At 44.7% G+C, this 26,681-nt stretch overlaps 1 protein-coding gene across 8 annotated transcripts; it reads left to right on the forward strand.

Annotated features, from left to right (window-relative positions):
• Nucleotides 303-26,681, forward strand: PRDM1 (PR/SET domain 1). 8 transcript variants are annotated; one of them, XM_005659341.3, is made up of 7 exons: nucleotides 303-402; nucleotides 4,916-5,164; nucleotides 12,014-12,133; nucleotides 16,025-16,277; nucleotides 21,728-22,848; nucleotides 23,219-23,347; nucleotides 23,710-26,681. In XM_005659341.3, the coding sequence occupies exons 2-7, from the start codon at nucleotides 4,982-4,984 to the stop codon at nucleotides 24,280-24,282; spliced, it is 2,379 nt and encodes a 792-aa protein (XP_005659398.1). In that variant the 5' UTR covers nucleotides 303-402; nucleotides 4,916-4,981; the 3' UTR covers nucleotides 24,283-26,681. The 8 variants fall into 8 exon arrangements, with proteins under 8 accessions (XP_005659398.1, XP_020946114.1, XP_001925385.1 ...); XM_001925350.4 differs by lacking the exon at nucleotides 303-402 and adding an exon at nucleotides 2,349-3,330; XM_021090447.1 differs by lacking the exon at nucleotides 303-402 and adding an exon at nucleotides 3,347-3,746.

Raw genomic sequence — 26,681 nt, forward strand, 5'->3', positions numbered from 1 at the left:
CAGGAGTTGAATTAGAAAATGAAAACACGTTTCATCTTAGGCCCATTTCATCCCATTTTTTACTTTCCTTAGGAAAAAAAAAAAAAAGAGAGTTGTTGTTTTTTTCCCAAGGGGAGCCAGGTCTCCAGATTTGGTGCTCAACTTCCCTTCCTTCTACAATAGTCTTCGCCCACACTCATCTGGCAGCCTACAAATGCAACGCCCAGCCCACCGAGAGAGGACTGGGCCGGGCCCAGTAGCTGAGGCTGAATATCATAGGCTTGTCGAGCTGCTGTGATGACACCATCAAAGGGAATAGATGGGGGTTTCTGAGAGGCGAGCTGTTTGGATCATTCATGATTTGCTGCCATTGTGAACACTCTTAAGGAGAGAACTCTGCCTGAGAAATGCTGATTAATAAAGGTAACTGAGGTTGGCTTTTTTTTTTTTTTTTTTTTTTTGGTGCTCTAACAGGGAGGGAAATAATATAGTGACTAAAAACACACCAAGGCATTACTTAGAAGCAAACACTTTGAGATGTAAAGACTCTAGGCAGGGGCAGCCTTAGATAGCTAGCTCTCTCTGCACAGCTGTACCAGTGCTGACGTCTGCCTGCTTGCCAGCATCCTAAATGCGGTGCTCATCGGGCCTTCTAGAAGGGGTGAGTGACATTTGGTGGGCCACCCCTTCTCCTCTCTGCCTCCCCTCCTCACCCCCAAGCACTTTTGTGCTGGACTATACCTAGATAGGACTATATGAACATGCGTTTTCTTACGACAGGGGCCTGCTTCCTTCCTTTATTCCCTCTTCCTTTTTTGCAGCTTTCATTTTAAATTATATCACATTAAATTATATCCCTTGACTGCTACAATGACAGTAAAAAAATGGTTTGGTTTGGTGCTTCTTTGGATTATTTGAAGGGTTTTATAGTCCAACACTGGGTCTCAAATTTGACTTTCCTTCAAGTTCCACTCGTGGCCTTGTCCAGCTCAGCTGGAGCACCTGGAACTAATTTTAGGGTTGCCTGCTAAGCCCCACGCTGGTATTTGAAGTTTGCGTCCTCCCTAGACTCAAGCTCATTTCACCACCTCTGAAGGTGAGTGCAGGCTGATATTAATTAACAGTGAGTTGATTCACTGGCATCTTCCAGTCATTAGAGTAAATATTTGGCTTAAAGGAGCCTCTTCCCACCTCAACCTTGCAACTTTTTGCCCATTCCTTTACCCCACCACGGTTGACTCACCAGCACTTGCAGGGGTGTATATGGCCTAAGACAAGAGTTTGGTTCTAAAAGGGAAGTGAGATACTCTTTAACATCTGCAGGCGAGACTGTTTGAACAGCAGGCCGGCCTTCAGTATGACTACATTGTTTTTTTGTCCATGCGGGCGCTGACTCAGCATCAGTTAATAAACCCTCTGGAGAAGGCTGGATTTCTCTTGTTTAATTATCATCTTGGCGCTTTCTGAGAACTCTTGTAAGGAATTGTTCATTCAGTTTTATACCCCCAGCACGTGTGCCGCCTAAAAGTCGTGTTTCCTCTGGGTGCTAGCGTCCCCTCTGGCATAACATTGCAATCGCAGGTCATCAGGCAGTGAGCTGGGAGTGTGGGTTACTTATGTCCCCTAGTGGGAATTTAATTGTTCAGTACTACAGAGATTGTGGAATGATTTTAGACTCAAGCACCATGTCCTGGCAAAAAATCTTTTGCCTCCCGTCTAAACCCCCCCAAAAAAAATTCTAGGAAATCTTCTTAAAAGAGAAAAGAAATTTGAAAGGTAAACAGACATTTTTTATGATTGAGTTGGGCTTTTGTTTTGCTTTGTTTTGTTTCTTCCTGTAAACAAATACTCACATGTCCACTTGATTGTGTGACTAAGTTGGTATCATTGGTTGGGACTAGGTGTGTATGTGGGGGTGTGTGTGCCTGCTGGGACTGGGTGTGTGTGCACACATGTATTGAAACTGTTAGTAAAGACACTGGCAGCCAAAGGTTGAAGGAGAGAGAATTTTTAGAAGGGCAGCAGGAATAGTGGGAGACTTGTGTCGCAGTGCTCCAGACAGTCCTTGTAATGGGGTGTCTGCTCTAAACGGACCCCTTGCATCATCATTTCCCTGAATTAGAGGATTCCTTGCTGAAGGCACAAGACCACTGAAGGAAGTAAAGCATCTGGTTTGTTTTGTAATGAGAAGCAGGAATGCAAGGTCCACGCTCTTAATAATAAACAAACAGGACATTGTATGCCATCATCACAGGATGTCCTTCCTTCAACAGAGGACTGACTGGGGCTGGAGCAAGAGCGGGACAGGGCTCCCTTCGAAGAGCCCCACTAATTACTGCCTCCGTCTGCCTTCCACTTGCCAGTGATCAGTTCCACATTCCCTTTAACTAGGAAACATTAACGCTCTACACTTTGCTCACACACTCCTGGGAAGTCTGCCTGTGGGTTTGGGGGAGGAGAGAAAAGGCAAAGACATTTTAATATGTAGGATTATAACTTCTTCCTATTTCCCTCTTTCCTAAATAGTTGAAAGAAGGAAGTCAGTTCTACTAAATTTGAGTGCGCTTTTAGTTAGCAAGAGAAATGGAAGCTTACAAGTAGGGGAGGAGAAAATGGGTATTTCACAGGCAATAGCTTGAGGACTAGACAGCTCCATCTTTATTACAGTCAATGCAAAAACAATTGCTCTTTTCACGTGCTCTCTTCAAGTAAATTCCGTGTGTTTTGTAACCGGATCTGCGCCGAGGAACAACGCCAACAGTTGTAGGTAATTTTTCGGTTTCCCCGAATTTCAGGAATGTGCGCCCCCTTCCAAAGCCGCAGCAGGAAGAAGGGCGGTCTGGAGTATTTAGAATACAATGCGGCCCGAGTTAACGCTGAGGTTAAGCGCCTTCAAAGGGAAGTCAGAAGATTCCAAGTCAATGTTGAAATTCGCAGAGCAGAGAGGAAGCGGCAGGCGCTGGCGAGCTGGGGGAAAGCCCTGGCCGAGCGCGGCGCGGCGCGGCCGAGTCCAGGTGTGGCCACGCCCCCACTTCAGGCAGCTGGTAGGAGTGAATCAGAAATCCGCAGCAGGGAGGGGAAAGGGCCGAGCCGCCGGCCGGGTTAACAGACAGAAAGTGCTGCCGTGACACTCGGCCCTCCAGTGTTGCGGAGAGGCAGAGCAGCGCGGCACCTGTCCGCGTCGGGAGCCGGGACGCGGGCGCCGGCGGCCGGAGCAGAGGGCACCGCGGCGGTGCGCGACAGCCCTCGGCGGGGAGGGGAACGCGGAGCACATGCGGACTGTGTAGGGATGAGCAACACTTATCTCCGATGTTGGATATTTGCTTGGAAAAACGTGTGGGTACGACCTTGGTAAGGAACTTGATCTTGTTTTTAAATCCGAAAACTTTTTTTTTTTTTCGTGCTAACGCAGTCGCGGTAGACACCAGAAATGCTTGTGCTTTAGGGCACTTGGTGCTGTCAAACATTTATAAGACTTTTTCCTTATGAATCATTAACCCTTTCAGTTCTAGGCATAATTGTCAGTTCATTGAAATTTCAGTAGTGGCTCCCGCCCACCCCACCGTCACACGAAGTGACTATTTTGGGTCGGCTTCATTTAAATTTTTTGTTTTATTTTAACATTTATTTGGCATCGTGACTATATCTGTGGCAACCACATAGACGTGAGCACTTTTAAATCGTCACGGAGGGAAAGACAACTTCGCATCCGACTTTTTTTTTTTTTTTTTTTTTTAAGAGCATCATATTCAGGGAAGAACTAGAAGGTAAGAGCCACCCTGAAGGACTTCGACAGTGTTATGTTTACATTCTAACGAGGACACGCTCTTACATGGAAATGCTACCCTCGTTCCGACTTTTCCCCCAACGCGTTGGTATGGGAAAACTGCGGACGGTGTTTACCTCTCTTCTCTCTCTCTCTCTCTCTCTCTGGAAAGCACTCTTCCTGCGTGTGAGGAGGATTTGCGGGAATACCCTTCTCAATTTACAAGTGGAAGCAGAGCTCGCTTTCTCAGTCTTCTGTATTTGTTATAACTTTAGTTACAGTAAACTGTAGCCCATCAGCGACTTCTGGGAATTCGTACACTTTCAGATTTAAATGGAAAGTGCTATTTGTAGCCGAGGACTCCTAAAGGAATTCTCTCCAGGGAATTCTATTGAACAGTCTTGTGTTCGGTTTTTTGCTTTTTCAAGATGCCCACGGTCAAAAGAAACTGCGGGGAGTTGTCGCGCCCCCCTCCCCCCCATCTTTCCTCCCTCTTTTCCTATGGTCCAAATGTTTCTGAAAAGATGCAGCTCAGTGATGCTGGCAGGATGCAACCCTTTTCAGCCTTCCATGTGAGAGGATGAAAGAGATCGCGCTGCAGAGGGGGTTGGGGGGGGGAGTTGTTTTGAAAGTTGTTTTGCGTTGGGAGCTGGTGGGAAAGTTCAGTCTTCCCCATTTGGAAAAGTCAGGCTGGGTTCCGCTCCTGCACCACACGCGCTTTCCATTTTTAGCTTCATTCAGAGGCAGACAGAGCTCCTTCCTCTTCCTCTCCTTGTTTGTGACACTTTTCTGAGGCAGCTTTTCCACAGCGCTGAGGGTCTGGCGGCCATGACCCCAGGCGTCCAGGGACAGAGGACTGGGCGCCTACAGCATTTTTCTGCCCTGAGAGGTAAAGCTGGGAATTGTTCAGAGGTGGTTCTTTTCTTTTTCTTTTTTTTTAAACTATTTCCCCCAATGAGGTTGCCACTTTTTTTTTTTTTTTAAACCAAGGGAAGCACTTAAAACCTTGCTTCTCCAAGGCAGTCTTCTTTATACAGCTTTTTGGCTCTTACTCAACTGTACCGAGCGCTCTGTATCTGCTTTTAAAGTCTTCAGACGACTGTGTTAGTCATAGCCTATCGGAGGAGCCACAGGACAATGGGGATTAAAGGCCTTTCCCTTCTCTTCCAGGCTGCCCCCAAGTGTAGCTCCAGTGCCGTGAAGTTTCCAGGGTTGGCAGTGGGGACCGAGGGGACCATGAAAATGGACATGGAGGACGCGGATATGACTCTGTGGACAGAAGCTGAGTTTGAGGAGAAGTGTACATACATTGTGAACGACCACCCCTGGGATTCTGGCGTCGATGGAGGGATTTCGGTTCAGGCAGAGGCATCCTTACCAAGGAATCTGCTTTTCAAATATGCCACCAACAGCAAAGAGGTAAGCTTCTGGTTTCTTGCTGAAGACTGGCACCTGAAGCCAAATCTCCCTACTTGCCCTTGAGGCCTGGTATCCCTGGGAGAAACTCTTAAGTATCAGTAAATAATTGATCACTTAATTCACTTCTTTCATTGCTTTCTCTTGCCCTCAGTGGGCCCCTCCTCATTTTCTCCAGCCCGCCACTGTTCCATACTTATTAGTAAACAGTTAAATCTTTTGGCAAGTTGACACGTCCTGGAAGAGCTAAGTGGCAGCAAGGGGTGAGTGAGATTGTCAGCAACTTGGAGAAAATATCTGGCCACTCTGGACTCACCGGCCCTTGACCTCTCATTGTACAATAGCTTTTGAGGGAGAAAACTTTTTGGTAGGGGGGAAAAAAATGTTTTTCATGTTTCCTTTGTCTCCTTTTGGTCATGAGATGGCTTTATTCTTTTTTAACGAGCCGGCTTTATTAGCTGGGTTTCTAAAATTATTCTCAAAACCTTGACGTGTTTATGAACTGATGGTATAAATGGAGAAGAGGTTCGTGTAAAAGTGTCCTCTGTCCGCATGACTTCAGCGCTAACCACTGTTTATCTGCACAGCTCCTTTGCTCTGGCTGGGCTGGCAGGCCCATTCCTTCTTAGCCTCTGAAGTGGGTACACTCTTTGTTGTTTCAAAGGGGCTGAAAACCCAAACTTGGAATGAAGCAGAGGATTTGTGTTTACCCTTTTATATAATGATTATAGCTAGGCGTGATGTTTAGCTGTTGAAATAACTTGCAGAACCACCTCTTGTTTTGAGAATTCAGCTACTGCAGTTGCTCTCATTGGTCGACTGCCGGGCTTAGGGGAAGGAATGGACCCTTCCAGACCGTCGCCCCCACTGCAGGTCACTGTCAGTTCTCACTGCCTTCAGAAAGGAGTGGAAAGGGGATCATTTGCTGTAGGAATCCAGAATGCGATACTGGGACTATTACAACTGAGTCACATCACTTTCCTCCTTCTCTAAGGAACAGCGTTTGAAGGGGTGTAGAGCCTGTTTGGGAAATACTTTGTCTCTTTCCTGTTTGTGCATCTGAGTTCAGTGTTGTTGGTGCGGGGGTGACACAGCTGTCTAAAATTAAATTGAGCGACTCTCCTTTGAGTTTCATTAAAGCGCAACCTTTCTTTCTTTTTCTTTATTATTTTTTTTTTCTTTTTTCCTGCTGGGAGAAAGGAGGCTGATTTCACAAAAAGCAAAATTTAAATTGTAGTTGGACATTACCAAAATTTTCACCCCAGGAAGTTTCCTTGTGGCTCAGCGGGTTAAGGGTCTTTCTAGTGCTGCCGCAGCTGGTCAAAACTGGTACGGGTTCAATCCCAGGCCGGGAACTTCCATATGAGCCCAGCACAGCTAAAAAAAAAAAAATTTTTTTTTTCACCCCAGAGATTGGCCTTAATTACACCTCTTTCTGAAAGTAACACTCTTCTGCATAGAAAGGCTCTTAATATGTGGCCTGTGGAGTCACTGTGTGCTTTGAGTATTTAAAATTTGGCTGTGCCTATGGCTTTAAAAGGTGTAGCATTCCCCCCCCCCGCCCCCCGGAATATCAAGTTTGACCAAATATTGGTATGTTCATAGGTTTCATTTGTGCTCTGTTGCCCTGTCCAACCCCTTGGAATTGAAATAAAGGCCTCCATTCTGTGGGTCACCCTTGCCTTTTAGTTCTGCAGTGTTCTTACCCTCAGTTCAGCTCTTAAGTCTTTCACTTTTCATCATTCTACTTAAAAATCAAAGCTAAATAGAATGACGCCCTTAGAGCATTAGTCCAAGGTTCAGAAAGATAGTCACTTAAGGTGTATAGTTAGAGCTAGAGCAAAGTTCTTCAGACTTCCCCAACCGAGCTTCTTGATTGTGCTACACTGGCCCCTCTTGGTGTCACTGTGGTTTTATTTATTGTCTTAGCATATCTCAGCCCGATCCTTTATTAAGCTTGTTTGGTATTTTTTCTCTGAATGTGGAGCTCCCTGTTTCAGTGCATTCAATTCCCAAAAAGCATATAGGGCCTGTGTTCCTAAGGAGGTTCCTTCCAAACCCACCTAATAAGGGATCAGGATTCTCTTATTCCATTTTCCTCTACTAGGAAATGCTTGAAGAGGGAGCAGTACATCTTTTGTCCCTCATCATACAAGCAACCAGGAAACCAACTTAAATGTAATCGTCTCCGAGGCTCTCTCTGGAATGTGTACCTATTTTTTTTTTTTTTTTTGGTTTTCCCCTCCTTCCTTTTTGCACTTTGGCAACGGACAGCTCCCTTGAGGTGGCGAAAGAACCGTGGAATTAAGCCATTGAGAATGTGATAGTGGCAAACCCGTTCTAGAACAGACACCTTCAGGATGGATGAAATGTTTACATTGTTGTTATGCAGTTGGTTCCTTCAGACCCACGAGCTGTGGAAAGAGGAAAAAAAGCCTTTGTACGTGTAGTTTTTATCTGACTGATTTATCTTGCCCTGCTTTAAATGTTTTCATTTAAGTAGCAGAAGATGTTACACCGTGTGCTGTTGTGCTGACATCCTGGGGATTTTTTTTTTAACAAAACCATTTTTCATTATGAATTTGTGCTATGTGTCAGCACCTTTTTTTTTGGTTTAAAAACAAAACATACAAACCATATTTCTGATCTTGACCCTCATTTTTAGATTTGGTTTAGAATCATTCCGCACCTTTAATGAGGCCGTTCTTACTTCCTATTTCCAGAACTCAAACCAAATATAGACCTACTATTCAAAAAACTTTTAAAACTTTTTAAACTGCTGGGCTATTCTTTTAGGGGGATTTTCCCCTTGTCCTCCTGAAATAATCTTCTGTGAAAACTTGAATACAGAAAGATATCAACACTCAGGTTCTAGGCGCGGTACGTCTGTACTGAGGGTGTTTGCATTGAAGAGACTCTGTGGCTCTGCGTCTGACCTCCCAGAATTGTGTGGCAATAGGCATCAGGTGATGCTTATCCATGTTGATTGAAGTCCATTATTAACTAAGGCCATGTGTAAAAAGTATCTCACCAAACCATGCAACTCCCTTTCATTCTGCCTTTTACTGGGGAGACCATGGACCGAGGCATAGCCACATTGCCTTTAAAATAAAGATAACTAAGAAGGAAAGCTTCCAAAAATATCTCTATCTACTTCACCCCTTTAAAAAAAATGGGGTGAAGTACAGGCTGAAGTCTTGGTCCACTGCAGAGGTGTAGTCATCTCTATGCAAATATCCTGGTATTCAAAATAGAATTTTAATTGAATGAGTCATTTTCGTGGAGGGGGAGGGGAAGAAAGAGCTAGCAATTACAATGATTTTGATATAATTTGGGGTGAGGATGCTTATACCAGATTTAGACCTGAATGATGTTTCTACTTAAAACTCATTGCCATGCATCTCTAAGCTTATATGCCTAAAGAGGGAATTTGCTTTTTAAAAAAATTTCATTTGCCTTGCTATCAGACTTTCATTCAGCACCCCCACTCCACCCATACTAAGTTGTGACACCTTCATTTTGTTTGTTTGTTTTTTGTCTTTTGAGGGCGAAACATGGAAGTTCTCAGGCTAGGGGTCTAATCAGAGCTACAACTGCCCGCCTATAGCACAGCCACAGCAACGTGAGATCCAAGCCACTTCTGCAACCTACACCACAGCTCATGCCAATGCCGGATCCTTAACCCACTGAGTGAGGCCAGGGATCGAACCTGCATCCTCATGGATGCTAGTCAGATTCCTTTCCGCTGAGCCACGATGGGAACTCCACCTTCATTTTGTAAAATGGAAAACAAGCCCTGTTTTTTGTCTGCAAGCCGCAGACATCAGGGTGTGTTGTGTAACTGAGGTCACAGGCAGACAGGTTTGCCCACGTGGTGAAGTGGTCTGCCCTGAGCGGGCAGGCAGGGCAGGGAAGTGTTGAGGCCGGCGCCCTCCAGTTTTGGGATGACACATAGCAGCCAGTCCCCAGCAGTGATGCTTTAGGACCCTGGTCAGTTCCAGCAACATTTCCTTCCTGAGCTAGGTGAACCCTTTCTCAATTAGTCTTTTTAGCCGTGGGAAATTCATGGCACACACCAGGTTCCCGTGTTTTATGTGCTGGCTCCAAAGATAGAACGTTCTTGGCCAAGATTCACATCCGGATCTTGCCAGGGCCAGAGAGAGAAGTATGACTTGGTCTCCCACTTCCCATTAAAAACTGTCCTGGTTCCTATCCCTGCTCCAGTTACCTAGCTGAGCACTGGAATCTTAAAATTGGAATCTTAGAGTTGCAGCTCTTAGATCCTCTTTGAATGACGTCTCAGACAGAGACAGAGGTAGAGATGAAGGTGTTGATCATGTGTTATGATGCTGGACTGGGAAGAGTTCGAGGTGGTATATAAGCTACACACTTCCTTCTGACCTCAATTCTATGGTTTGGTGTCTCTGTTCACCTATAGGTGTGAGCTGATCTGTGGCCCATGCCCAGTGCATCACAGAACTTAAAATATTAGGGCTCTTTCCCACTTGCAAAGATAATCTAATATTGAGGCTCTTTTTATTTGTTTGGGATTGAGGATTTTCATAGACCTCCCTTTCCTCTTCCTTGACCGACGTTCCTCTTTTTCATTGTTCTCCTGTTTTGCCCACTGAGTTGCATGCGTAAGGTTTCAGATGGCAAGAGCTACTTCAAGTGCCACCTTACAGCTTCCTCAGTGACTTGCCTGTAGCTGTGCTCAAAGGCCGTTGGGTAGCTTATGTCTTCTACAAACTCCTTTGTAGGAACACGATGCTCGGTGACTTCTTTTGGATCATAAGAAAAGGGTGTGTGTTTTCTTAGTGTAAGATTGATAGCTGAATACCACAAGGCCCATGGTTAAAAGAATGGCAATTCAGAAGAAAAACCCTGACCTCAATGTAATGCTGCTTGTGGGTAATCAAGCTCTGACTCCCAAGACACTGTCTGCCAGAGACTATAATTTAAAACAAAGTTGATGAACCAGTTGAGTACCTTTCTTAAAATGACTGCTTTAAAGTGGATATGTTGAAAATATCAACTGCTAATTATTGGCTCACCAACAAATGACATTATTTGTTTTCCCTGTTTGGCGTTTTAATATTATGGAATAACCACTCAGATAGGAATGCTAGATGATTTATGTGTCATGGAAGCTGATTCCCTGAATTCTTCCAATTAATTTGGTTCAATAATATATCATAAACAATGAGCCTTTGAGTAAATAGGTCTACTTAAGCTTCAGTCTGTATTTTTATCTCAAAACTGTTCTCAAATACTCCCGTCCCCCACTGCCAACATATACCAATAACGATGAACTGTTATGAAAGGGCAGATAGATGTAAATGAGGCAGAGGAGGAGGATGAAGTGAACATCTGCTTTTTTCAGCTCTCTGCCAGAAATTCATAAAGGACCAAAAATAACATTCTAGCTCACCAACCTTGTTTCAGCTTGTGTTAGCTATAGGAAATTTTCTTACTTTTTTTTTTTTTTTTTTTTTTTTTTTGTCTTTCCAGTCTGAGTATGGTCCATTGGCTTCTATATTAGATATTAATTTTAAAAAATCATTGGCTGATAAGTCACATATCTGAGAAAGACTGGTCCATCACAACCATGTAGGTGTGCTTATTCTATATCCATTTAAATGGAGGCCTAAATTCTGGAGGAGATTTAATGAGGTATTGGTGTATGTCGTAACAAAAGTCTTAGATTCCACAGTGAACATTTATTGATTCCTGTGTTCGGGCTGACCGTTTCGGGTGCAGAAATGTAAAGGAGCCACTGGGGATAATAAAAGTTGGAAATCGGTCTTACGTTTTCTTTCCCCTCTTGGCCCATTTCAGCAAGGTATTCAGTAAGTGATTGGTAAGCTGTTTTGGAAAAAGAAAATAAAAATGGGAAAGTGAGCAAATGAAAACCAAAAGAAAAAGAACTGCAAAATGTTGTAAGGGACTATTACAGAGCAGTTCTTTTGAATAGTGATGAATTGCTTCCTGATCCGTGGTTGGTGATTTTTTTTTGCACCCCTCCCCCACTTAAGAAATTTACGATCAAGGAGGAACTGGTATAGTTAACCTGTTTCTTTAGCAAGGCCCTATAAAGTCAAAACGTTGTGATGCATCCAGTCTGAGAAGGTCATTTCCTCAGATCTTAGAACCCACAGCTCTCCTCGGTATAAATTCCATTTCAAAGGAAGACTTTTGACCACTGTTCAGAAGAAGATGCTAGAGAAGAACAAAGTTACTTGGAAGAACGTTCTTCTATTAAAGAGAACTTACAAGTTAAGAAGAAGAAAAAAGAAAAAAGAAAAAAAAAAAAACCTCATCTGGAATGAAAAAAAAAATAGAATATGTTTTGTTTCTGGTTCTTTAGGCCTTTGTGGAACAACCAAGGAACATTATTTTGGTTTCTGAGGTTAAAACTCTTCTATTCCCCTTCAACACACTGTGTTTATGGTTTGGGGGAGAAGAAATAGGAAACTAGGAAAACGCTGAAACCGTCTAACCTTCATTATCTAATTCTGCAGTGTCTGAATCTCGTTCTAAAATAGAATGATTACCCTGTCTTTTCTTCTAGCATAAACAGTATTAGTAAAAATAAAGGACCCTTAGTCACGGGAGAATTTGACTATGTATACTTGGTCCAGTATTTGCTTATGATCTAAGAGTTTAAAAGATGGTTTTCCCCCAAATTAAGCTCGTTGCTAATTATATAAGCACCATTAATGTCTGCTCTCCATAGTACAGTTTTGTCATTGTTGGTTGTATTACCATGTGACAGTTCAATTCATTCAGATGAAAGGATCAATTACCATTTTACCGTTGAAGTCATTGTTTCTTATCTTTTACCCCCTTTAGGTTATTGGAGTGGTGAGTAAAGAATACATACCAAAGGGAACACGTTTTGGACCTCTAATAGGTGAAATCTACACCAACGACACAGTTCCCAAGAACGCCAACAGGAAATATTTTTGGCGGGTAAGTAGGGAAATTTTTCCAGACTCAGTAACTATTAAGGGGAAAAAATGAAACTAAAATTGCTGGGTCACTTCCTTTTTCAACCTGTCCTGGGGCTCACCACAAGTATTCAGGGTCTCCACGGACACGGAATTTTCTAAGCAAAGCATGATGAAACTGGTTAAATGTTTGGCTTGGAAAACACAGCCCCGTTTTCAGGGAAAACACAGGGATGGAGATATGGTCTCTGTGTGAATCTTAATTTTTGCAATTCATTAGAGCCTTTGTGATGAAAGGAAACAGTTTGCTGCTTGCTTCAAGGCTAAGTTCATTTGCATTTTTGTGCAAGGAAGTAGTAATGAGTCACCAAAGCCTTAGATATCACCCCTTCTTGATTTCTTGCTGACTTAACTTTAATTGAATGGAAGAGTCATCATAACTGGATTACCTGGAAAATAAATGCCATGAAGGAAGGATGGGTGCGCGGGGAATGGAGATGGACCGCATGACTAGTCCTGTTTAAATGCATCTGTACCATAAACCTATTGGATTTGACAGTATGTTGGTTACTCCCATAGCATAAGGAAAATGCTTACAGTCATTCAAGATGATGAACTTTCCTTTAACATCCCGTCAGAGTCCACCAGTATAGTTCCCTTTAGAAGATCACAGTTAGAAATGACCTCACAGATGAACTAAATAGATAGAATCTTTGAGTAAAAGACCTTGGATTAAGATGAAAAGAGAAAAACTCGAACTGCTTTCCCTTTTCCCAGAGAGCTCTCTGGGACACTCTGTTTTCTCAGAAAATAAAGATACCTTCACTAAATATATTTATTTATCTATTTTGGTTTTTTTTTTTTTGTCTTTTCAGGGCCACACCCATGGCATATGGAGGTTCCCAGGCTAGGGGGTCCAATCAGAGCTTTAGCCGCCGACCTACACCACAGCCACAGCAATTCGGGATCCGAGCCCCGTGTCTGTGACCTACACCACAGCTCAGGGCAATGCCGGTTCCTTAACCCACTGAGCAAGGCCAAGGGATCAAACCCGCAACCTCATGGTTCCTAGTCAGATTCATTTCCACTGCTCCATGACAGGAACTTCCTTTACTAAATTTAAAAGCATTGTTTTTTTTTTTTTTTTCTTTTTAGGGCTGTACCCAGGGCATATGGAAGTTCCCAGGCTAGGGGTCAAATCGGAGCTGCAGCTGCCAGCCTACACCACAGCAAGGCCAGATCTGAGCTTCATCTGCAACCTCTAGCAGCTCATAGCAATGATGAATCCCAGACCCACTGAGCAAGGCCAGGGATTGAACCTGCATGGTCATGGATACTAATCGGGTTTGTTACTGCTGAGCCACAATGGAACTCCCAAAATATATATTTGCATAACATGTACATAATTACTGGGAAACCATTATTTAAATTCTTTTAAGGAACATGTACATGGTGACAACAAAAATTGCATTACACTTACTCTGGTCAGTATTTACCTAGAACGCTTATATCTTTAGGACAAGTATCTTTATAAGAGACATATTTGGGGATCATTCAGAAACTGTTCCTAAGGAACACAATTTTTTTTTTAATCCAGGAAGTTGTGTGTTTTTAGAAATACTTTAGTATTTCCCAAACTGAGAATTGTCCACTAAGAATTGTGTGCTCACAAATTTTATTTAATAATTACTCATGCTTAAAGTATATTTAATACCTGAATATTTGATACCTGGCAAAATGGGAGTGCATTTTCACCTTTCTTGCCAGTAAGGTCTTCTCAGAAGTGAGCTATCGTGATGTGTAATTCTTGGGAGTGGAAGGTCAGAATTAAGACAATCCAGCCCAAGTCTCTTTAATGCGTGATTCTTTTGAAAAAAGACAAGAAATACTTACAAACCTCCTATCTCTGTCCCAGTTCTCTGGTTCATGGAAGATTGACTCTGAGCAACTGAAGTGCTTTCCTTGGGAGGATTTCTTTGAAGCAGGTCTTTCTTTCACGTGCAAAGGATATTCTAGGGAGATAACTTCCCACTGCTTGTTCAAAGCATCCTGATTTTGCTGGCAGGAATATGAACATCTGTTGTGGGGAAAGAAAAAGTTTCATGCAAATTACACAGTCAAAGAAGATTAGGGATGTTCAAGTTGAGAAACCAGTGACATTTCTTGTAACTGTGCAATGAGTCAGCACGTTTTTAATCTTCTTGATAATATATGGAAATGCTGTGAGGGTGAGAGGGAGCGGCATCCACCTGACGTATCATTACTTTATTTTCTTGTGGGTGTGTGTGTGTGTGCGTGTGTGACTTCATGGCATCGACATTTCTGTTTTTAAATGAGGATACAGTAAATTGTAGTCCGTGGAAGGCTGACTGGAATCAACACAGCCGTAGCTTTAGAAAGCAGTTTCCGCCCAGCGAAGTGCAGAGCGATGGAACCCCATGTTCCTGGAAGTTTGCACATCAGAGTAAACAAACTTGAAAACCCCTCTTGATAGCAGAATTCACCCAGCCTTGTTCCATTTTCTCTTAACAAAACACACCGCAAAAGCTCTCACAAGCTGCTTTGATGAAGCCACATGTATTTCCCCCTTCACAATTTACAGGAAGTTACTCTTAAAAGAAAGTGATTCTGGTGTTTACTGCCCGTGTTAAAGGGACAGAGTTCCTTTTTGTCTCTGATAACGCTGACGCGAAATGCAGAAAGAATTTATACACGAACATAATCAGTAGGTGACTAAGGACAAAGCCATCACCTGCTGTCTGGTTAGAGCCAAACTTCTGCTATGAGCCCTGCCCACCGGCTTGGAGCCCCCAAGTTGCAGCTAAGCAGGTACTGAGTGTGTAGATGCAGGGAGCTTTCTTAAGTCTGAAGACAAGGTGGGTACATCTTAAACGGAGGGAAAGAGAAGCTTTTCTGTGGAAGGATAAGGAGTTTGTTTATAAAGCCGGCTCAGGAAGAATGTAGATGTTCATTTCTCCTATTCCCTCTGCCTTTTCACCGAGTGGCCTGAGGGCATCTGTTAACCAGAATTACTCTTACTCTAGGGCAAACCAAATTCTTCATTTTGGTTGCTGTCTTGAAAGAATAAGCTGGTTGCTTCCAGTTCTTTTTCCAAACACCCCAGGCCTGTGGCTCTGTGAGTGGTGTCTTAGCCAACCTCCTCTCCTCTCCTTTGGCTTTGAAAGAAAGCTCAAGGCCAAAGCTGTTTATCAAGAGGAAAAGTGACTTCTCAGTAGACTGTCAACTTTTGGCTTCTGTCCCGGTGTTCGTTTTGTTGTGGCAGGTGAAGTTCACCTTGGCCCCACCCAGTGTTTCCACAAAAAGGCAAGGTTCCAAGTATTCAGATGAACAAGTGTCACTGCTGGACTTGGAGGCTTGGGGGTGGAGGATGTTTGCATAGTTTTAGCCTTGCTCGGGCAGGCGGGGGTGTAGGAAACGGGCAAGTACAGAGGCCATAGAAAACGTTGAGAGACTCAGTTTGACGTACTCAGTCAGGCTGGTCCAATACCCAGTGACTCAAAGCATTAAAAGTCAGCATAATCGGAACTCAAGTTAGTGGCATCGCCTGTGAGCCATTCACTGCGCAGTAGCAGAAATAGTACTAGGTGGTGGTTTAATCCTTCTGAAGGGAGCTCTTTAAACGACATTTTGTTTCATTCTCCCCCCCCACGCCCCCAACATGAAAAGACACTAAAACTGAAATGGAAAAGGTAACTGACAAACGGGTGTCTTCCCTGTTTCCGCCCTTATTTCTGCTGATTCAAGAGGACTCCGGCTAAACTGATTTCCTTTTCAAGTGAGGCTGTCAGGGACCAGAAAGCCCACTCGGGCGGTACCTTTCTGAGGTGCCGGGGAAAGCTTTCCATTGCTTCGGGGCTTTCTTTTCCAGTGTGTCTTGTTCTCTTTTGGGCAGATCTATTCCAGAGGGGAGCTTCACCACTTCATCGACGGCTTTAATGAGGAGAAGAGCAACTGGCTGCGCTACGTGAACCCAGCACACTCTGCCCGGGAGCAGAACCTGGCCGCCTGTCAGAACGGCATGAACATCTACTTCTACACCATTAAGCCCATTCCTGCCAACCAGGAGCTTCTTGTGTGGTATTGTCGGGACTTTGCGGAAAGGCTCCACTACCCTTATCCTGGAGAGCTGACAATGATGAATGACAGTAAGTGGATTACAGAACAAAAAAATTAAAAATGCCAGTAATGTCAGTTCTGCCCCTTTGTGCTAATGACACGTTGTTTAATTACATGGTTTTCTCTGTTGGGCCAAGTAGGTGGCTTAAACCAGGGACTGGGAAGAGGAAAACTTTTTTTTTTTTTTTTAAGTCTCTATTCCTTAGAATGAAGTTTGATCATTTAAAAACTACTGAGAGCAACTTTGGGTGTTCAGCTCCAAAAGTTACAGGAAGAAATCTATGTCCAGTGCTAATCTCTCCAAAAGGGGGCAGATAGGATTACAGGATATTAGAGACTGGTCCTGACATGCCAAAAAAGCAAAGTACAGCTCCTGGTGTGTCGTAATTTTTTTCAGTGCCTAAAATGCACATTGAAATATTGTAGAGATGCATATTTGGTTATCAAGTTCTGGTGTGATGTGAAACCTTGTAAGAGGTTGTTTCTAGAAAAACTCAGGGCTATAATTTTTCAAATCTTATTCAAAATGGATAACTGATAACTATAAAGCCTTTATAGCTTAGCTTCCTTCCTTATGGTAAAAACCTAATTATCTGACCTCCTGATCAGCATTACAGTAACCACCTATCACTTTATCTGAACAAATTCTCAGTTCCTTAGGTATATAAGCTTTTACTTTTTTATTTGGTTGAAGTTCCTGTCATGACCTCTCTGCAGGGGGCTACTTCATTTTACTCATTCTCAAGTGATCTCTAAGAATGGTTGAAGATTTACCATAAAATTCCAACCTGTTGTAACTATGATGGTGTGTCCTCTAACTGCTGAGTTTTAAGGCAGTTTTTAAAATTAGCTCTTTTTGGGGGAGTTCCCATTGTGGCTCAGCGGTTAATGAACTCGATAGTACCCATGAGGACAAGGGTTTGATCCTTGGCCCCACTCAGGATCTGCCACTGCCGTGAGCTGTGGTGTAGGTCTCAGATGTGGCTCAGACCCCACGTTGCTGAGGCTGTGGTGTAGGCCAGCAGCTGCTGCTCTGATTCGACCCCTAGCCCAGGAACCTCCATATGTCTCGGGTATGACCCTAAAAAGACAAAATAAGATAAAGTAAAATAAAATTAACTTCTTTTGGTTTAAAAGTTTTCACATTCTAAATGCTGAAATTTTGGTAACCTTTTGTTTGGGGCAGGATTTTTTTTTTTTCTTTGTTTTTTTATGGCCTCACCTGAGGCATATGGAAGTTCCTGGGCCAGGGATTGAATCCAAGCCACAGCTGCAAACATGCCAGATCTTTTAAACCACTGCACCAGGCCAGGTATCAAACCCACATCTCCACAGCGACTTAAGATGCCACAGTTGGATTCTTAACCCACTGCACCACGGCGGGAACTCCCAGTAAGCTTTTGTTTTGATCGCATTTCCAACTTAAGGAGAAGTTGCACGAACAGTACAAACAATTCCGAGACCCTTTACCCAAATTCATCAATCGTCGATATGGTCATCACCAGCTCCCCCTCTGATTGCCAGTATATTTGTAGTTGTCCAAAAAGCTGGGGCTATAAAAGCTTAAGGACCTCCACCATACGGTCATCTTTAAATTTGTCTTGGTGTCCTTACACACTCAAGCTTAGTGCACTCTTGAGCTTCAGGAAGAAGTCTTGGCATGTTTGGAAACAAACTGGCGTCCAACATGAGCATGGTGGATGTAAGCAGGTGCTGGCCAATGGTGGCGGTTTCTTTTCCCTCCTCTCTCTTCAGTCGCCCGAGTCGCCATCATATCACTAGTGCCAAGCATCCCAGGAGCCCTGCAGCTACTTCACCATCTGTAGGTACCAGGCCCAGGGGCCTGGTGGTAAAAGGCAACTCATATTCAAGTAGGACATCTCCCAGGCCGACGGGCTGCCTCCTCCTGACTGTCTCCGTAGCCATTCACTTCCTCTCAGGGGCCTTCTCGCATTCCTGGGGCTTAGTCATTCGTGGATTTGGAGAAAGACTTTTTTTTTTTTTTAGAACGCTAACTCCATTTGAGATGATCCACCCTGGTGACTTTGCTCCAACCACGAAGAAGTGTTGTCACATATGTCCCTCACCTCCTGCCAAGCGAAATAAGGCTTTAAAGGCCTTGCAGCTTAATTCCCCAAGGAAAGGCTCTGCATGGCATTTTTAAGGTTCAGAGGCTTATTCTCTGTGTCCAGAAGCAACTTTTGTGTATGCCAGAAAGTACCTTTGTCCCCTCGAATATCCCTTTGTATTTATGCAGAATTTTTTCTAAATGGTGACTTAACCCTTTTCAGGTACCAATTCATTGTCCAGTATTCGTAGTAAAGAATGAGCGTTAACAATAACCAGTGCCGTTCAGCCAAGATTCCTGCTGCTGATTGTGAAACCATTTGTCTCAGGTGTGGTAACTGATGAGTGAGACACCAATCAGGAAAATTTCCACTATTTCATCAGGGCTAATAAGTAGATTGTGTCTTCACATGAGTTGTGTCGGCTTCCACGCTTCAAGCACAATAGAAGCCTGTGTCAGAACCTCTGTGAAGGCTTTAAAATGGCAGTGATGGGAGTTCTTGTTGTGGCGCAGCAGAAACGAATCTGACCAGGAACCTTGAGGTTTCGGGTTCGATCCCTGGCCTCGATCAGTGAGTGGGTTAAGGATCTGGCATTGCCATGAGCTGTGGTGTAGGTCACAGACACAGCTCGGCTCTGGTGCTGCTGTGGCTGTGGTGTAGGCCAGAGGCTACAGCTCTGATTGGACCCCTAGCCTGGGAACCTCCATATGCCACGGGTGCGGCCCTAAAAACCAAAAAAACAAAAACAAAACAAAAAATAAGATAAAGTGGCAGTGATGGTTCACTTGGTAGAGTTTTGAGGAGATTGGAAGAAAACTGAGGTGAAGAAAAACAAGAGCCGGCATCACAAATCGGCGTTTTGAAAGAGCCAGAGAAAAGGAGTCGGAAGGATTTAAGTGCAACTCCCACCCCTCTCAAGTTTTTTGGTTTTTTTTTTTTTTCTATCTATCTAACTAACCCATCTAGAAAACAGTTGACCAAATTATAGACTTCTAAATGTTAATCTGCTTTCTCAGTTTCAGTTGAAAACAGACTTTGTTTTGCCTACTGCAGAACTTCTAGGTTCTTTCTTGTAGTCTTGGGGGTTCTTATTATAGATCGAAAATGTGAGTCGGCATAATTAAGCCATTCAGAGCCTTCAGAAGCCGTTCACTCTTGAAATGACTCTGTCCGCCTACAGCCATTTAAGATTTAAGAACAAAAACAGATCTTGATTTTCTTTTTCATGTTAACTCAAGCTGCTGCTGAGTGGGAGGGTCAGAAATGACACCAGCTCCACTGATTACTCAGCTGCTGAGGTAGGATTTTTTTAAATGAACCTCCTATAGACTCCATACTCGCCACCTTGGAACACCGGAGGGGGGCTGGCATTGCCTTCTGGATATGGTTTTGTAATTAGAAATAAATGTATTTTTATGAAGGCATAAGAGAGCAACATTTATGGTGGATTTTCTGTACACCAGGCACACTGTGCTCGGTAGTTTGCATAGAATATTATCAATTCCAAATTTCTTGTCTGTTGGCTCATTCATTGGCTTTGTTGCAGCTCATTAATTGGATTATTGAGGTGCTTAGTAAGAATAAATAGGAGGGACGGTGGTAGGGACAGACAGACTTTTTGCTTGTGACTTTCGTTTATTAAATTTTCGAACCAAGAGAGTGGTGAAGCCACCGTAAAAAAAAAAAATTACGAGGCTTAGATGTAATTTGCCACATAAAAATGGCAGAAAGTTACGGTGGTGAAGTTTCTATGTGTTTATTTTATTAGGTGGACATCTTTTTTTAAAGTGTGAGCTTATGTGGATGCCTCCAAATCATTCTTTTTCACCTCAGAATCCTCTCCTGCGGCTTCTGAGATGCCTTGCCTATCAGTTTTCCAACTGAGTTGTCTCTCTTCCTTTACCATTTCAGCTTTAAAAAACAAAAGTGACAATTTGAACTTCCTGCCTGCTGAGCCTCACTGAAAGACTGATATTGGCCTGATAAGGGGATATTTATTTTGGTTTAGTGGCTTCAGAAACCCCTCTCCCTCAACAAGCCTTCCATCACTGCCCCCATCAGCATCTTCCCTGATAGTGTCTGGGCTGTGTTTATTCTGGGGCTGCTGGCTCACCCTGGAGTAACTGATAACAGCCAGCAGAGATAACACTCTCAAACTGGAATCGAATCCCTCAAGCTTGTCAGGCCAGAGAATGGATTTGAAGAGCTCAGATTCTGGAGCTCCACAGAGTTCACTTCTAGAGACCTATCAGATATCGAGCCTGGAGTTCTCTCTTGGTTAAATCAGACAGGGACTTTTTTTTTTTTTTTTTTTTTTTTTTTTTAAGACAACAAACTGATACTTTCGCAGAGGTGCCTGTCCTCTCTAATGCCAAGGCCAGGAGCTCTCCTGCCTCGTGGCATCTACACCCACCAATGGCTGATGCCTTCAACCAACGCCTACGCCTGGGGCAGGTGTTCAGGCTGGAGCCATTGCCCTCCAACTGCCAGATTTCCAAGTCAGCAGCCTGTATTTTACCTTTGGTTTTCCCTGCTCTGGCTGGTGTTTTCCTGAAGTATTGTTTGTTCCATGTGTTGGGATGGAGCAGGGCTGGCGATGGCCTGGACTACCTGGAACTGTCCTCTCATTGCTGCTGTCCCTAAACAGTCTATTGACAGAGTAATAACATGCCATCTTTTGGAATGAATGCTTTCATCTCAGCTGCCTGTTTTCTTTGGTGCTCTAAGTAATTGGACTGGCTCGGGAAGAGCCTGTTGTGGTTTGGCAGAGATGGCTATGTCACGCCTTGTGATTCCAGGGGACAGCATTACTGGGAGCCTGGTTAGACCAGGGCCTCAGTGAAATTCTGGTGTTGTCAGCAAATCGAGTGGAAGGGGTGACATCACGTTGTGAATCTGTTCGGCAGAGGCAATTTGAAGAGGGTTTTATCAAATTCAATTAAACAAGAATCAAGATGAAAATTGATGACTGCCTATTACTTGAAATGAGTCTTAATCTTTCACATCTAGTTCACAGGGTGTGCTGATTTCCTTTAGGTAAATCGTGAACATGAGAATGATTTCTATTAACCAGTGACACCCCCCACACACGTGGTATTTTTCCACCCCATTTTCATGGAGGCGCTCCTAGTCTAGGTGGAACAGAACTTTTCTATCATGAGGTTTCTACAAGTGGAAACAAAATAAATCCAAACGGTGCTATTTGCTTGCTCGATGCCCGCACCAGTGACCCGCTTTTGCTGAGAAGGAACGCGAGTGGCTTGAGCCTTCCAGAATGAGTGGGCGTGGAGAAGCCAGGTGTCCCTCTCGGGGCAGCTGTGGCTCGGGTGTGCTCGGGGAGCGAGCATATTGAGCCAACGTCGCTTCAATTTTCTGTCTCCCTCTGAGTAATCACCCTTTCTTTATTTCAGCACAAATCCAGAGCCATCCAAAGCAGCAGAGCACCGAGAAACATGAACTTTGCCCCAGGAACGTCCCAAAGAGAGAATACAGCGTGAAAGAAATCCTGAAATTGGACTCCCACCCTCCCAAAGGAAAGGACTTGTACCGCTCCAACATTTCACCCCTGACTTCAGAAAAGGGCCCGGACGACTTCAGAAAAAACGGGAGCCCCGACATGCCCTTCTACCCGCGGGTGGTGTACCCCATCCGGGCCCCTCTCCCGGAAGACTTTGTGAAGGCGTCCCTGGCCTACGGGATGGAGAGGCCCACCTACATCACGCACTCCCCCATCCCGTCCTCCACGCCGCCCAGCCCCTCGGCGCGCAGCAGCCCCGACCGGAGCTTGCAGAGCTGCAGCCCGCACAGCAGCCCAGGGAACGCCGTGTCGCCGCTGGCGCCCGGCGCCCAGGAGCACCGCGACTCCTACGCCTACTTGAACGCTCCGTACGGCGCCGCTGAAGGACTGGGCTCCTACCCCGGCTATGCGCCAGCACCACACCTGCCGCCCGCCTTCATCCCGTCCTACAACGCGCACTACCCCAAGTTCCTGCTGCCGCCCTACGGCATGAACTGCAACAGCCTGGGCGCCGTGGGCAACATCAACGGCCTCAACAACTTCGGCCTCTTCCCCAGGCTGTACCCGGTGTACGGCGGCCTCCTGGGAGGGGGCGGCCTGCCTCCCCCGATGCTGGCGCCCGCCTCCCTCCCCAGCTCGCTGCCGTCGGAGGGGACGCGCCGGCTGCTGCAGCCCGAGCACCCCCGGGAAGTGCTGGTGCCCGCCCCGTCGCACAGCGCCTTCTCCCTGCCCGGGGCGGCCGCCAGCCTGAAGGACAAGGCCTGCAGCCCCACCAGCGGGTCCCCGACGGCCGGCACCGCGGCCACGGCCGAACACGTGGTGCAGCCCAAAGCTACCTCAGCGGCCGCGGCCGCTCCCGGCGGCGGCAACGACGAGGCCGTGAATCTCATCAAGAACAAAAGGAACATGACCGGCTACAAGACGCTCCCCTACCCGCTGAAGAAGCAGAACGGCAAGATCAAGTATGAGTGCAACGTCTGTGCCAAGACCTTTGGCCAGCTCTCAAATCTGAAGGTAGGCCCTGCGGGGGCACAAGGCGCATTGGGATCTGGTTCGCCTCCCCACGGGTTATAAATGGCGACTTTCACAGTGCGAGGCGGGTTTGCTTTTGCTTCTGCCACTCTGCTGTGCGCCTTGAGACAAGTCCCCTCCCCAGAGTGTCTTCTGCACAGTTAAACCGCAGGGTTTGCGTTAGATCGGTTTCAAGGTCCTGCTTCTGTTCTGAAAATCACGTGAGGTTCCATTTGTTTTAACTTCATAGTGATGCTTTTTCTCTTTAGAGGTTTGCATCATAAACGCCCCAGTTCCTGAGCGGGAGGGAGTTTTCGGCCTCACAGTGGCCGGCCGAGGGAGAGCAGAGCTAACGCATGTGGCTTCTTCCCAGGTCCACCTCCGGGTGCACAGTGGAGAACGGCCTTTCAAATGCCAGACTTGCAACAAGGGTTTCACGCAGCTCGCCCACCTGCAGAAACACTACCTGGTACACACGGGAGAGAAGCCACATGAATGCCAGGTGGGCAGGGTTTTCTGGGTAGAACGTTGGACCTTTGTAGATAGGGTCTTAGGAGTCGTCCTCCCATCCTCCCATATCCCATGGTTTAAACCAGCCCAGGAATTCTGCCTTCCACGGGCTGCTGATGCACCCAGAGGATGACACAGCCAGCTTGCAGTGGGTGGAAACCGGTAGGGGAGGGACGCACCACCCCCAGCGCCCACATGGCCCTGTTTGCTTAACGCCACAGCAGCCGGGGCCACAGTGAGTTTTCTCCCCTCCCAGGTTGCAGGGCGTGGGTTGGCAGCCTGCCCTTCCTCTTGGCAGCTCTTAATCTCCCGGTCTCTCCGCCCCCCTTCTCTGCCCTCTTCCTCACACCGTAGGTTTGCCACAAGCGATTTAGCAGCACCAGCAATCTCAAGACCCACCTGCGACTCCACTCGGGAGAGAAACCTTACCAGTGCAAGGTGTGCCCCGCCAAGTTCACCCAGTTTGTGCACCTGAAACTCCACAAGCGCCTACACACCCGGGAGCGGCCCCACAAGTGCGCCCACTGCCACAAGAGCTACATCCACCTCTGCAGCCTCAAGGTCCATCTGAAGGGGCACTGTCCTGCGGCCCCGGCCACTGGGCTGCCTCTGGAGGACCTGACCAGAATCAATGAAGAAATCGAGAAGTTTGACATCAGCGACAATGCTGACCGGCTGGAGGACATGGAGGACAACATCGATGTGACTTCAGTGGTGGAAAAGGAAATTCTGGCCGTGGTCAGAAAAGAGAAAGAAGAAACTGGCCTGAAAGTGTCTTTGCAAAGAAACGTGGGGAATGGACTGCTCTCAGGGTGTAGCCTCTATGAGTCAACAGACCCGTCCCTCCTGAAGTTGCCTCACAGCAACCCACTACCTCTAGGACCTGTAAAGGTCAAACAAGAAACAGTCGAACCAATGGATCCTTAAGATTTTCAGAAAACAAAAGGTGTTTTGTCTTGTTTCTTAACTTATGACTTGGCGAGTCAGGGTGGCTGTAACAAATGCTTGTACATAATTCCAGTTCTGCAAAGCTCTCCTGACGGCACATGGTTTCCCCTCACCTCTCTGGAATTAAAGAAGGAGCCCCAAAGTTACTGAAATCTCAGGGTATAAATGAGGCAAAGACAATATATATATACATATTATATATACTTATTTACACCCCATCTATATATTTGAACCTGTGTATTTTGAATATTTGTGTGGATATGTTTGCATAGCCTTCCCATTGCTAAGACTATTGCCTAGCCATAATTATTTTTTCAATGATAATCCTTCATAATTTATTATACAATTTATCATTCAAAAAGCAATAATTAAAAAAAAGTTTACAATGACTGGAAGAATTCCTTGTAATTTGAGTTAAATGTTGTATTTTTGTCTGGTGGCCATTCTTTGTAGATAATTTCTGCACATCTGTTTTAAGTACCTAAGTTCTAGTAAACAAACATTACTTCAGTCAACCTCCCTCTATAATAATGGTTTGGAAATGAAGTTTTGGTATTGCCAAAGTTAGGCAGTTGATGTGTTCATTCATAGGATTGTATCATTTGAACAGCATTGTATAACTTGGGGGGTATGTGTGCAGAACTATCCAGTAATAACTTCAGTAGAAGAAATGAAAGAGAATCTTGTATGTTTCTGTAGATAGCTCAGATTCCCCCCCCACACACCCCAGCCACAGATTTACCAGAAAGGTGACAAGAACGCTTTGCCAATCTGTCTCCCTCCAAAAAAAACAATCAGGGTCACCCCACCCCAAAGTCATGTGACCATTCAGAGTGGCCAGGAAACTTTTACATCCCAGAGCTTTATCTGAAAATGTGAAGAAGACAAAATACCACATTTAAAACCACTGCAAAACATTCCAAAAGCACAGGTAGTTTTGTATGTGTGAGGTCTTGGGGCATGACATGAGTCTGGGTGTTTTTTTTGTTGGTCTTTTTTGTTGTTATGTCACAATGGCACAAACATGGTGCTCTACCAGGAAGGATTGGAGTTAGTCAGGCTCAGGCCACCCTTTTTAAAAAAAAAAAAAAGCCCCAAACCGGAAAACGGGTATTCTCATTGTCTTAGGGTCAAAGCGGGTAATGAACATTCCTATCCCCGACACATCAATTGTATTTTTTTTCTGTACAACTCAGACTTTCCTCAGTATTTGTGTTTTTACATTTTATGGTTAACTTAATTGAAGAAGAAAGGGCATTGCAAAGTTGCAACAACAATTACCTCATTGAGTGTGTCCAGTAGTGGAGGAAGTGATGGCTTCTCTAATTTGCTACCAGAGGAGAAAGCTAGTGTGCGCCAGAAAGCTAGAATGCATGCCATTCTGTCTCCTCTGCTAAGCCCAAGATGACTTGTCGGCATTCAAGGTGTAGGGGAGAACGATGTATATTTATAAATCTATTTATACCACTATTCCATGTGTATATATAATATATTTATAACCACTTCAATTGTGAGCCAAACCATGTAAAAGATCCTACTTTTTTTCCTAACGGCCAAAAAAAAAAAAAAAAAAAAAAAACCTTTCTAAGACTTTGCTTAATTAGCACTCAATGACCTCGCAATCACATTGGTGAGCCTGGGCACCCCCTTCTCTTGTAAGAGACCCTAAATCCTTGGAACAAAGGTGGAGACCGAGTAACAAGCAGGGAGAAAGAGAGACATCACTTTTTTACTATTAAAGGACAATCCAAGATGGCTTTATTTAATTTTGGGGTGGGGGCCACATTCTGACAATGTGGTCAAACCCAAGTCCCAGAAATAAAAATCATATTGTCCACTGTAACTTTTCCCTCTGGTTGTTTGTCTCCCTCCTTTCTGAGTAACTGATCCTGCAGAAGAGAATCCTGCAGATTGAGGGTAATCCAGGGAACACCAAGAGCCTTACTGATCTGTTCCTTTGATGAAACTGACAATTTTGTATGTCTCAGTGTTTGACAAAAACAGTCCTTAATCGCAGGTAAACCAAAGCATCAGAGACACCAAATACTTTCTATTCCCAACCACTCATTTGTTCTCTTTTCCCTTTGAGCTTTCTCCTACATGGGGATTTTTTACCGAGACCTGACCAGTGGCTTGAGACTGCTTGATTCTCTTTATCATCTGACTTTCCCTCTGAGGCCTCTTACATGTGAATGTTGAGCCCACAATCAGCAGTGGTTTTATTATTTTTTCCTTCTACTCAAAGTTAAAACTGACCAAAGTTATTGGCTTTTTACTTTGCTAGAACAACAAATTATCTTATGTTTACGTACTGGTTTACATTGTTATTTATGTGCAAATTGTCAAAATGTAAATTAAATATAAATGTTCATGCTTTA

The sequence above is a fragment of the Sus scrofa genome, chromosome 1 (assembly GCF_000003025.6).
Source record: "Sus scrofa isolate TJ Tabasco breed Duroc chromosome 1, Sscrofa11.1, whole genome shotgun sequence".
In the NCBI taxonomy this organism is placed as follows: domain Eukaryota; kingdom Metazoa; phylum Chordata; class Mammalia; order Artiodactyla; family Suidae; genus Sus; species Sus scrofa.